Genomic DNA, 13,658 nt, shown 5'->3' with positions numbered 1-13,658 from the left:
TTTGATTTTTTTACAGAGAGCAATGGAGAGGGATAGAGAGTTAGAAACATCGATGAGAGAGAATCATCAATCAGCTGCCTCCGGAACACTCTCTACTGGGTATGTGCCCATATCCAAGGTACATGCCCTTGACTGGAATCAAACCTGGGACCCTTGAGTCTGCAGGCCAATGCTCTATCCACTGAGCGAAACCAGTTAGGGCTGATTGGTCCTTTTTTATGTCTTTGACATTCTCACTAAGATCCTTAAAAGTCTCATGAAGATCTTTGAGTAACCTTATAACCATGGTTTTGAACTCTATAATCAGTTGTTTGCTTGCTTTCATTTCTTTCATTTGTGACATGTTTCTTTGTCTCCACATTTTAGTTGCTTCCTTGTTTTTATTTCTATGTATTAAGTAGATCTTTTCTCTATCCTGGAATTGGTAAATTGACCTCATATAGTAGGTGTCCTGTAGGGTCCAGTGGCTCAGCTTCCCCAGTCACCTGAGCTGGGCACTCTAGGTACACCCCTGTGTGGTCTGTGTGCACAGTCTTGTTGTACATGAGCCTTTATTGCTGTTGGCTTCATTGGAAGGAATTGGCCTCCAGGCCAATTGGCTGTGAGTACCAGTCACAACTACAGTGGCAGAGCTGCTATTCAGGAGACACCCCTATGGAGCAGGACTTGCTTCAGTGGGGCTTTGGTGCTCACTAAGTCTGTGTCTTGAGTGTGTCTCTTGTGGATGTGTAGAGTTGCAATCTGCTATGGTCTAAAGCTGTCCACAGGGTGCACTGGCTCTAGGGCCTCCAGACACTGCCTGGGACCACCTGACAGGAACTATAGAAAAATCTTCAGACTGCTGCTCTTTGCTATTTGTATTGGGCTTGGAGTTTCCCAGCGAGGCCCAGCTGTGAAGCAAGGCAGGCTGGTGCTGGTGCTAGTGCCAGGTCTTGGGCCTTTTATTGATAGGTTTGGGGCACACTGTCACCAGCTTCAGCTTGTTTGAGAGATTTTAGCAAAGTCTGAAGCCTGAGCCAGGACAAACCATTCATATGGAGAAGCTGCTGCAAACAGCTTGGGTGGGGTTGCACATTGGATGGGGCAAGGTATCAGGGGACATTTTCTAAGGAGGGCAAAACCAGTGACTGCCAAATGGAGTCCCAGAAAAGAAAGAGATTGGAAAATGATTGATTACAATTGCAATTGACCAATAATCCTCATATTCTGTTCCCTAAATCATTACAGAAGAGTTTAAATTATGCCACTGTTAAAGTCTGATCTTTACCTTTATTTTCAGCTTTTCTTTTTTTCCCCTTTTATTCTATTGGTCACTCTTTCTTCTCATCTTTTATCCTTTTATTTTATTCCCTGAATGTCTTATATAAACTATAGCTTTCACAGATATTTCTTGGCCCTTAAAGTTGGCCCTCAGGGATAATTAAATGCTGAGCTCTGCTTTAACTTATTCTCCAAAATAATCTAGATAATGAGGTTGTGCATGATGAATTTTACATATCATGGACTTTTTATTGTTGTTCTTATTAGATCTTTAAAGACTGCCTTAAATGCTTAGCTTTTTAATTTTTTTTATTTTTCTAAATTTTTCAAACTACTTTTCAGTCAATGTTTTCTCTATCCTCTTGATTCCTGGAAACTATTCTAAGTTAGAAAATCTACTTCATTTTTTATCCCTGTATTATTTGTTCTCGACTAAATACTCCAGTCTACTCTAGCCTTTTTTTCTGTCTGTTTCTGAGGATACCATACTAAATATTTTCATATAATGTATCCCACAGATGAATAGAAGACTGAACTTTCATAGTCTAAGCTAAGCTGTATTTACTATAGTAAATATTTGCCTCTGATTCAGAAGATCTGTAGAAGAACTTAAATTCTAGCAGAAAACTCATTTTTCTTTATCAGTGTGATAGGAATTTCTACTGTCGTGAATGAGGTCTCCTAATAAGCTACTACTAGGTTTTAGATTTCTTATATGTTGCTAAAAAGTGCTGGTCTTCCTCCAGCTTGGTGACAGGTCCAAACACTACATATGTTATCACTTCAGAGGTTTAGGGTGTACTGATGGAACTTTATTTTTAATATTCATGGTAAACATTCAGCCAAACCTACTGTAGATTTATAATAGCACTGCTGAGTCTCTTTCCAATATAAATAGCATAAAAATCCTATTTCCCAATATCCCTGGAATAGACTTTATGGTAAGGTTTTCTGAGCTGGAATAAAAATCTGTTATCCATTGTGGCTTTTGTATTTTCTTTCTAAGTTAAAGCAATAACTTATTGAGCTTTTTGTTACTGATAAATTATTTTGACATATGCTGGATTTTTTTCAGTGGATTTTGGAGTGAGTGCCCAGGTGAGCAGAACTAATGGTAGGAGAAATAGCTTCATTGGGACACCATACTGGATGGCACCTGAAGTGATTGACTGTGATGAGGACCCTAGACGCTCCTATGATTACAGAGTAAGTGCGAGGATGCAGATAGTGAGGATACAAATTTGGAAAGGGCTTTTGACTAATGTTTATTTTAAATGATAAAATAAAAGATTAAAAGGCAGGCAGCTCCTCCTTTTACACTAAACTCTAATAGGAAATACCAGCCACTATTCCTATATGTGGTTTGATTATATGCAGAAAAATAATATTTTCTAAGACTGTAGACAAATTAGACCATTGGGAGTTCTCCATAGTTGAGGAAGAATGTCTAGTTCATGCTGCTTGCAACTTCTTGGTAAAATATTATGTGGCTTTATATGGAAATTTAACTTTCAGGGACAGAGGGCTTTTTAAACTTAAAAAATGAATAAATGTAAAGTCAATTATTAATCCCTACAGTAATTTAGCTCCAAAATGAAAAACAAATAATTTCATTGCTCAGGGTGATAGAGAAATCTTTAGCATGGTTCACCTCCAAATCACAGAAAAACAGTAGAAGAGATGAATTAAATAATAATTCATGTTATTAAAATTTTCACTGAAACTGCAATTTGGACAATATACATCTATGTACACATTTCAAAGAGCTAGTGTAGAAATAAAACTCTCCATTTGCTATAGACTGGAAAAACTACACTCACTCCTCACATCATAAGTCATCCAAATAATTCACTGTGGTTTCATTTTGTGTGGAACCAGGACTAGACACTTGAAGTTGATTAATGCAAGGTTCATCTCTTTTCCCTTTCCCTTAAATTCCCTCTGCTTGATCAGCAAGCAGATCTATTGAAAGCTTAGTATATAATCTAGTGCTATTAGTAGCTATGGAGATGATGGAAACATATTGTTCTTTAAGTGGCTTACTGTAAAAATAATGCTTTATAGTTGTACAACTGAAGTCTTCCAAGGATTTTTCACAACATTAATGATTTATTTTTAATTTTTAGCTTCATATAACTGAAATAAAGCTTAAACTTAGACCATCACAACAACCCTTTGAAGCTAAGAGATCTGTAAACTGGTGCTCTAATAATTCAATTAACTTTATTATTGTAGCCACACAATGTACTTCTAGCCCCTGTACCATTTCCTCATTCGAAAAACAAAATACAATTAATAGCATTAAGGGTAATTTCCTAGAAAATTCTTGAATATAATTTTTTAGAATTATAATAATTCCATCCTCAATTTACCATATTCAAGGAACTATATATATATATATATATATATATTTATATGTTTATTAATATATGTACCCATTTTATAAAATTGAGCCACAGAGAGTTAAATAGTTTACCTAAGATTGCACATTTAGTAAGTAGGTTTACGTGATAGGATTTCTTTACAACAAATTCCTTTTGCTATTTCAGTTAAGGTAATAATAGCAACATATCAATCATGGTTCTTCTTATACTTACTTAAGCCCATCCAATATCAACCGTTGTGTAGAACAATACTAACTGATCACAAGCTCATATAACGTCTCTCTGTAACAACAGCCTATAGGAAATCCATAAAATGGCTCTGGCATTGACACCACCACTACCACTCCCTCAGCCAAAGAGTATTTTGAGATTCTAAATACTGTTTCTTATTTTTAACTGACTTTTTGGGGTCATCTTTTCCTTTGCAGAGTGATGTGTGGTCCGTGGGAATCACTGCTATTGAAATGGCTGAAGGGGCTCCTCGTGAGTAAAAATACTTGAAATTTGTTAAAAGTTAGGAAAATATATTGTTCAAATCTGCCACTTTGAGAATGTACCAGTAAGCTTATACTGGCCACCAGGTGCCACATTAAATGCCTAACTATATATAAATGGTAGCCTTTTCAGTGATTACTGAATGTTCTAGTCAAAATGGCCAAATATGTCTATAAAAAGAGATTTTCCTTTTCTCTTTTATGTATCACATTTTGGGCTGATTGAGTATTATTTCAATTTAGTCACAATAGTATTTGGTCCTGGCAATCCTGACCCACCTGAAATAAGGGCATTTCAATAAATATTGACTGATGGAATACAGTGGGGCCTTGACTTACGAGTGTCCCGACTAACGAGTTTTTCGAGATAGGAGCTGTCCCTCAGCCGATTTTTTGCTTTGAGTTGCGAGCTAAAATTCTGGTTATGAGCCAGCTTCAGATACTCCACCGCTAGTTGGCGCAGCGATCGTCACAGTGAACGCCACAACATCAGCCCAGCATCACGTGTCTCACTCGTTCACAATTGATTTGACATACGAGTAATTTGAGTTACGAGCTCCGTCATGGAACTAATTAAACTCGTAAGTCAAGGCCCCACTGTATTTAGGTTCCAAAACAATTACAGTCACATACTGTTATTACTTCAGACAGTGACAGTTGAGAAAATCTTCCAGTGGTTGGTTGAAATTGAGCCAATACTCAATAATGTTGGAAAGTAAGCTTCCCCCCCCACTTTGGAGTCAGTCCAGCTTACCTTTTGTACCTTCCTTGCTCCTTTTAGCCATTCTGTTGCCCTTAAGATCTCAGAAGGTTCCATTTCCTTTTGTTTCCTTTCCTTCCCATCATTTAAATGACCTATCAGCATCCTGTTTCAGGACACTGATTTCTGGTAGGAAGGTGAAAATAGCATGTAAATTTAGATATACATTATTGACAACCATCTAATGTATGGCCCCATAAGCAGAGCATATTTTCTGTCCTAATTACCTAAACCCGAAAATGTAAATGATAAATACATTCCTGGTATTGTTGGATGAGAAGTGAGAGAAATGCCTGGAGTATGTTTCAGAGGTGGGGTGGGGGGACGGGATTGCTTTGCTTCTGACTCTCCAAGCAGATCCTCTAGATTCCTATGTTCCTGCATGCTCCCTCTCCACAATGTCCACACACCAAGCTTTATAAGCTTGGACTATCTTGTTAATGTATTTCAAGGCCAATGGGAGCAAGTTCAAGGAGGCGCAATAGTCATAATATCATTTTTAAGAATTGCTAGTGTCCCTCGGAATATCACAGTGGGGGCTTGGATTAAAACTGGGATAAATGGGGAGATCAGGTTTCTGATGCCTTTCCACTAGTGTCCAAAAAACTACAAAGTATCTATGTTGGGTGAGTAAAAAATAAATGATGGAGAAAACTATATATGCTACATATATAAAATTGAAATGAGACTGAGAAAATACATATTACTGTCCATCATCACTCAATTCTTTTTCTGTGAAAGAAACATGCTTAAATGATCTCTCTCTCTCTCTCTCTCTCTCTCTCTCTATCTCTCTCTCCCTCCCTCCCTCCCTCTTTCTCTCAATACACAATATGATATTTCATATGAGTATTGATGCATGTATTTGGTTAGGATTGATGACTGCATCAAGTAGTATATTTTTTCTGTTGTTTCCGAGTGTTCCTCACCATATCTTTTCAAAAATCCAGCTTTCGGCGTTTTATAGATTTGTGCTTTTTAGTTCACCTTTTGTGTTTCAGTTTTTATTCTAAAGTATAAAATTATAGGAGAAAGGGGTAATGAGCAAACTCACAGAAGGAGTGTGGAGAAGAAGTTTTGCACAGAGTATACAAATGGCAAACTTCTTGTAAAAGACAAATGAGGACCAAAAGATTCTTAACTCTCAATGAGAAAAGATTTTAAATCTCAATGGACACAGACAATAGGGTGGTGGAGGCCTGGGGCTGGGGGTGGCCTATAAGGGGTCAATGGGAGAAAAAAGGAGGACATATGTAATACTTTCAACAATAAAGTTTTTTTTTAAAAAAAGAGGATCAGCATTCCTGGATAAGTAATTGGAATGGTGTGACTTTTGGTCATGAGTAACTTGAAATAGCCACAATGCTAAAAAATTGTTTTTCACCAGCCTTCTGTATTGCTTGAAGTATTAGCTTTGTATGGAAATTATCAATTTAAGAGAGCAGAAATCCTTCAGGTTATAGTTATCATCTCAGACAGAATGACCTTCCGAAGCAACAATTCTGTGATAATTATCTCTGAGGTCTAAATAACAAAATTCCTTTCTTTCTTTGGTGAGTCTCTCCCAGAGAAGTAAAGAGAGAGGAAGAATAACTTCTTATTGAAAATGTGTTATAGGGACTCTCAGAGGAGAGAAGATAGGGCCACCGTTCACCCAGACCTTCTTAAGTCCTTGAGTTCTGGGTAAGAATTCAAACAATGTGAAGATGTGAAGGCTTTCAAACCAAGGCCAGAATATTGCTAATAGTTGTTCAAACATCAGAATATCATAGGCCAATGTTGAATAGATGCAGTTCTTAGTTTCTTTGCTATTATTTGAAAAAAAAATGATTGTCTAGTGAAGAGGTAGAATCAGGTTGACAGTTTATTGCAACTCTCCTTCCTTGTCAAGGATCTACAACAGCCAATTTACCTTAATCTAAATTATACATTTCTTTATATTAGCATTCCCCTTGTTGTTGTAGAGATTATTTTTAATACTGTCATCCATGTTTGTTTAGTGTCCTACTTCTGTTTCTTGTAGTGTCCCTGCTTTACACACAGATCAATGTTTACATCATTGTCTCGTGACTCAAATTTAATATTGTCCCATTAAGATACCCATTTCTTAAGTATTCAAAAGTTTTCTTCAGATCTCAACCTTATCAAATCAATTCAGATTGCTCCCAGTTAAATGTTTACAACCCATCAATAGATGTATTTTTTAATTTCTTTATTGATTAAGCTATTACATATGTGTCCTATCCCCCCATTACCTTCCATCCCCCGCTCATGCCCTCACCCCCCTATTGTTTGTGTCCATTGGTTAGGCTTATATGCATGCATACAAGTCCTTTGGTTGATCTCTCCCCCTTACCCACACCCTCCCTTACCTTCCCTCTGAGGTTTGACGGTCTGATCGATGCTTCTCTGTCTCTGGATCTGTTTTTGTTCATCAGATTATGTTGTTCATTATATTCCATAAATGAGTGAGATCATGTGATATTTATCTTTCTCTGACTGGCTTATTTCACTTAGCATAATGCTCTCCAGTTCCATCCATGCTGTTGCAAATGGTAAGACCTTCTTTTTTACCGCAGCATAGTATTTCATTGTGCAGATGTACCACAGTTTTTTAATCCACTCATCTGCTTATGCACACTTAGGCTATTTCCAAATCTTAGCTATGGTGAGTTGTGCTTCTATGAACATAGGGGTGCACATATCCTTTCTAATTAGTCTTTCTAGTTTCTTGGAATATATTCCTAGAAGTGGGATCACTGGGTCAAATGGGAGTTCCATTTTTAGTTTTTTGAGGAAACTCCATACTGTTCTCCACAGTGGCTGCACCAGTCTGCATTCCCACCAGCAGTGCACGAGGGTTCCTTTTTCTTCGCATCCTCTCTAGCACTTGTCGTTTGTTGATTTGCTGATGATAGCCATTCTGACAGGTGTGAGATGGTACCTCATTGTTGTTTTGATTTGCATCTCTCGGATGATTAGTGACTTTGAGCATGTTTTCATATGTCTCTTGGCCTTCTGTCTATCTTCTTTTGGAAAGTATCTATTTAGGTCCGTTGCCCATTTTTTGATTGGGTTGTGTATCTTCCTTTTGTTAAGTTGTATGACTTCCCTGTAAACTTTGGAGATTAAACCCTTATTGGTGATAACATTGGTAGTCTCCAACCACCCAGGGCGCAGACTCCTGTGAGTTCTGAATAGATGTATTTTTAAAGGAGGTTTGCTATTTCAAATGAATATTCATGTAATGGTGAAATATAGGCACTGTTAAGTAATATGGTGTGAAGGGGCATTTATTAGCATTCCTAAAATTAGACCATATAGGAAACTTCCACAATTGCTGTTTGATATGGCTTTTTTAACCACCCTGTACTCTATTCCTTTGTGGACTTCTCCTTTCCCTTAATGAAAACCTACCAAGTGTATGCCCTAACTCTTGACTCCTAAAGATATTGTTAGTTGACTGAATGATGCTCAGCTTTTTATAAATGGCAACTGCTCGATATTGTACAAACTCATTTGCGATGTGTTTAAAGGACAGAATCTGATGACTGATTGGACACAGTAAAGGAATGAAGACAGTCAAATATGACCCTGATCTTTTGAGCTTGGATCTCATTCTGCCTTCAATTAGAAACCTGCACTTTCTATTAATTTATGCCCATGTAATTGAAACAAAGAATGACCTTTGAACAATTGCCTTTATATCACTCTAATGAAATTGCTCCAGGAGGTTTATTTTTCTACTGTTATGAGAGACCAGTTTGACATTGTAATTTTCCTGGAGATGTATTTTGGAAGAGGAAGGATGACTTTAAAGTGGCATTAATATCAAATTGTCCTAACATTAATGACACACTTGAAGTGTTAGGTGAAATTTACACTATGGTTCTCCTTTGGGAATTTTTTACATTGCCAGTTTTCTTTAATCAAAACATAAGAGGAAATAAGTGAAGTGAAACACATATTTAAACACTTATAGGAAAGTGCAGAATTCTCAAACCAATGAAGTAATGAATTTGTATAGCACATATTGGAATAGGCTTTTCTTTGTAGGGCTGTGTGTCTGAAATAGGGAATGAAAAGTCCAATAATTTGGCACAAACTCGAATTGCCAGATAGTTAAAATCTTTATGATAATATCAATAGCTTATATTTATTAAGTGCCTAATCTGTGGTAGACACTTATGCTTGTAGGTTACCATTTAATCCTCACATCAACTCCCTGAAGGGATTCTTTATATATTTCCTGTTTTTCCAATAAAAAATGAGGCACAGATAGGTTAAGTAATTTTCCCAAGATCACAAAGGCTGAGCTATGAATTGAACCCAGGCCATCTTACTCTAGAAAGTGTGTTCTTACTAGTTAATTATACTAGATCTACCTCTTTTCATAGGACTGTCAACTTCCAAAACATAGTCTTCTCATCTTTTTAGACTAATCAATCATCTTTATACATTATTTTGCTTAACTACTAGTCTGTTTGACTTTTTCAATTTATAATTACATATTCCAATTTTATAACTATATATAGTTACAGTACAAAAACACAAAAGAGTGCTTTGTCTCCTCCACTTTTGGTTTCCCTTTAAAGATATGTTATCAATAACATATTTCAAACATATTATCTAGTGTAATTTATTATTAATTTGTCACAACTGTCAATAATGAACCTTTAGGATCTTATATAAAGGACTGTTTGTGTTAAAGTGAGCTTTTCATGAACTTCATTTGCTTAGAATTCCTTCTGGAATGAGGAGTGTGCTCTGTAGTTACCTTTCTCATTCATTCTATTTTTATTTTATTTATTAATTGATTCGGGTGACATTGGTCAACATGAACATATAGGTTTCAGGTGTGGTTTTCTATGTTATAAGATCTTTATAACACAAAGTCAAATCTTCTCCTGTCACCTTATATTAGGACCCATTCCCTCCACCCCCTTCCCTCTGGCAACTACCCCACTGCTATTTGTGTTCATGAGTTTCGTTTTATAACCCACATATGAGTGAAATCAATGGTTCTTAGCTTTTCTGAATGACTTATTTTATTTAGCGAAATGTTCTCAAGGTCCATCCATGTTGTTGCAAATGGCAGTATTTCATCCTATCTTATAACTGCATAGAACTCCACTGTGTATATGTACCAATCCTCTCTTTATCCTTCTTTATCCAATCCTCTCTCATGGGATACTTAGATTGTTTCCATGTCTCTACCCTGTGAATAATCTTGCAATGAACATAGGGGTGCATATATCTTTGTGAATACATGATTTTGAGTTTTTCGGATATATACTCAGGAGTGGGATTGCTGGGTCATATGGTAACTCTATTCTTAATTTTTTGAGGAATTGCCAGACTGCTTTCCAAAGTGGTTATACTAGTCCACATTCCCACCAGCAGTGAATAAGGGTTCCCCCTTTTCCACAACCTCTCCAACACTTGTTAGTGCTTGTCTTGTTGATAATGGCCACTCTAACAGGTATAAGGTGACATCTCATTGTAGTTTTTATTTGCATTTCCTTATGGCCAGTGAGGTTGAACATCTTCTATTGGCTGTTCGTATGTCTTCTTGGGAGAGCTATCTTTTCAGGTCCTCTGCCCAATTTTAGATTAAATTATTTGCTTGTTTGGTCTTGAGTTTTATGAGTTCTTTATATATTTTGGAAATTAAACCTTTGTTGGAGGAGCTATTGTTTACAAATAGCATCTCCCATTTAGTTGACTGCCTCTTTGTTTTGTTGTCAGTTTCATTTGCTGTGCAGAAGCTTTTTAGTTTGATATAGTTTCATTCATTTATTTTTGCCTTTACTTCCCCTACCTTTAGGTTCAAGTTTATAAAAAGTTCTCTACGACTCAGGTCCATAAGTTGGTATCCATATTTTCTTCTATGTATCTTATTGTTTGGGGTCTTATATATTTAGGTTTTTGATCCATTTTGAATTAATTTTTGTATGTGGGACAAACTGTAATTCAGTTTCATTCAATTGCATGTGGCTTTCTAGTTTTCCCTGCACCATTTATTGAAGAGACTGTCTTCACTCCAATATACATTTCTGGTTCCTTTGTCAAAAATTATCTGTCCATATACACATGGTTTTATAGCTGGCTCTCTATTCTGTTCCATTGATCTGTGTGTCTGTTCTCTGCCAATACCATGCTGTTTTGATTATCGTAGTTCTTTAGTATAATTTGAAGTCAGGTAACATGATACCTCTAACTTTGTTCTTTTTTCTCTCAGTCATTCATTCTAAACTTATCTATTTTCCTTTGCAGCGCTGTGTAACCTTCAGCCCTTGGAAGCCCTCTTTGTAATTTTGCGGGAATCTGCTCCCAAAGTCAAATCCAGTGGATGGTAAACATGAATGACCCAATCTCCCAAATACATTAATTTGATATTTTTTTTATTTAGCAGAGAAGTGTTAATTCATTTGGTCAGTCCTGCTTCAACATCTTTGTTCAACAATATTCCTGCTTCAACATCTTTGTTCAACAAAATTCAATACCTTAAGTGTGGTGTCTAAATGACTAGTTTGCTTTAAAAAGTAGCTAACCAACTAGAAATAAGTAATACCATCCAGAATATATTATGATGGCATTATAGTACTGGCATTAATGGCATATTCCTTTGTTTCCCCAGTAATGGGATGGACCTATGGAAATCATTTGTAACTTTTCTCACTGTGCTTAGATAGGTAGTCAGTGATTGGCCCATTCATTAAGCTAGACACCCACAGACCTAGAAAAGAAAACTTGTTCTCCCAGGGTGCTACAAGCCAACTAAACTTGGAAGTCCTTTTCAATGAAGCTTTTTGATCTAGTACTTGACATTCTTGCTTATTAGTATTGCTTGCCCTGGTAGAAGTGGTGACTGTGATTTGATCACTAACATTCTTGATTGTGATTCAGTTTAACCATTCCCACAGATACAGGTTTTCTGGGCACAACTGATTTCATGGGTCATTTTATAAAGTTAGTCTCAATAACCCCTGTTTTGGAGGATCATTATATCTAAACCTCTGTAGTTCCATATAGTCAAGTGAAGCATTCAGATTTCAAAGTGTGACTGCTGTGGGGTGACAAATTTAGTCTCATGGTTTACATTTATTACATTAACCACTTAAATGCTATTCTACTACTTGACTTTTTACCATGTACACACTTCTGAACTCACTGAAGTTTCTATTATTTGGGTAAAAAATGCCAAAAACTGATCTCTTCTGAGGTTTGAATGGCATTGCTGTATAATGTATATTGTCAAGCTGAAGGATATTTAGCAATTAAAAAGATAATTATAGTGATAGGTAACAGTTTCCACAAATATGAATTTCAAAGTGGCATGTGGGTGGGCATGTGGATGGATGTGTCAGGCCTGAGAATGTCCTTTTATCTCTTTGACTCATGTATTTTAGGTCTCGCAAGTTCCACAATTTCATGGAAAAATGCACGATAAAAAATTTCCTATTTCGTCCCACTTCTGCTAATATGCTTCATCATCCATTTGTTCGGAATATAAAACATGAAGGACATGTTGTTGAGTCACTGAAGAAACATCTTACTGGAATCATTAAAAAGAGACAGAAAAAAGGTAGAATGTATGATCTTTCATTTCACTGGAATGACTATTTAGATGAAAGCGAAACTTATTCTTTTTTTTTCAGGAAAAATCTCTTTTTTTGAAAATTAAGTTGAAAGTAAAAATTCTGAGGCCCTCAGTACTTAGTTTTTCTACTAATGTGCCATGTGCACTTAATTCATTACCTCTGGCTGTTACAACTGTCAAAGTGTTCGTATTTACAAACCTTGAAAGCCTCAGGAAGAATTTTGGGATGTGCCAATTTTATTTTTTTACTCCTAACTAAAGTAATAAAGGAAATAAAAAGCTATATAATAATTGGATTCTTTGACTGACATTTTAATTAACTCCAATGAGATAAATGGCTTTGTAATTAACCATTTATTGACTTTTAATTTTGAAGTCTGTGCACCATACAAAGTTTGTTTTATGTTCTAATCTCCAACTATAAAATATAATTAAATGAACTATTTGTACAAATGAAAGTAAGCTTCTATATATTAATACCAAAAATGGCAGGATGGATTATTATCAAATCAAGAGGAAACTACTTAGGAAGTTCTACCTTATAGATTGTATGGGAAATTCCACACTTAATTTGAGGCACCATAGACAAAGTTGAGAGTGGTTATAGAGTGGAAAAGGGGGAACCTGAAAAATATAGCACACATTTTCAAATTAGCTTCAGATTTATTTCAATGTAACTTCTTTCATCTAACCTATATAATAAAAGCCTAATATGCTAAGTGTCTGGTCATCTGGTCCTCTGTTCAACCAATCAAAGCATAATATGCTAATGATATGCTAAGGCTGCTCAACTACTCACTATGACATGCACTGACCACAGAGGGCAGACACTCTGACCAGTAGGTTAGCTTGCTACTGGGGTCCAGCCGATCGGGACTGAGTGATATGGGCTGGACATGCCCTGGAGCCCTCCCATGGTCTCTCCCTGGCTGGCCAACCTCCCACGTCCCTCCCAGGCCCAGATCATGCACCGATGGGGTCCCTTAGCCTGGCCTGCACCCTCTCACAATCCGGGACCCCTCGGTGGATGTCAGAGAGCCAGTTTCAGCCCAATCCCATAGGCCAGGCCAAGGAACCCTACTGGTGCACAAATTTGTGCACCGGGCCTCTAGTATAACTATATGCTATTTTGGAGCGAGAAGCAGCAAGAGTTAATT

General features: G+C 36.7%; 1 protein-coding gene across 1 annotated transcript in view; it reads left to right on the top strand.

Moving 5' to 3' along the window:
- The window catches only part of NRK (Nik related kinase), a 168,896-nt gene that overhangs the window by 101,879 nt on the left and 53,359 nt on the right, over nucleotides 1-13,658 (top strand). Inside the window, exons 8-11 of the mRNA XM_023756920.1 lie at nucleotides 2,336-2,466; nucleotides 4,073-4,127; nucleotides 11,175-11,253; nucleotides 12,311-12,486. Coding sequence (XP_023612688.1) covers nucleotides 2,336-2,466; nucleotides 4,073-4,127; nucleotides 11,175-11,253; nucleotides 12,311-12,486 — 441 coding nt within the window. The remainder of the gene's footprint in view (nucleotides 1-2,335; nucleotides 2,467-4,072; nucleotides 4,128-11,174; nucleotides 11,254-12,310; nucleotides 12,487-13,658) is intronic.

Source organism: Myotis lucifugus, unplaced genomic scaffold, assembly GCF_000147115.1.
Source record: "Myotis lucifugus unplaced genomic scaffold, Myoluc2.0 scaffold_2, whole genome shotgun sequence".
NCBI lineage: Eukaryota > Metazoa > Chordata > Mammalia > Chiroptera > Vespertilionidae > Myotis > Myotis lucifugus.
This window is presented reverse-complemented; position numbering and strand designations above follow the sequence as displayed.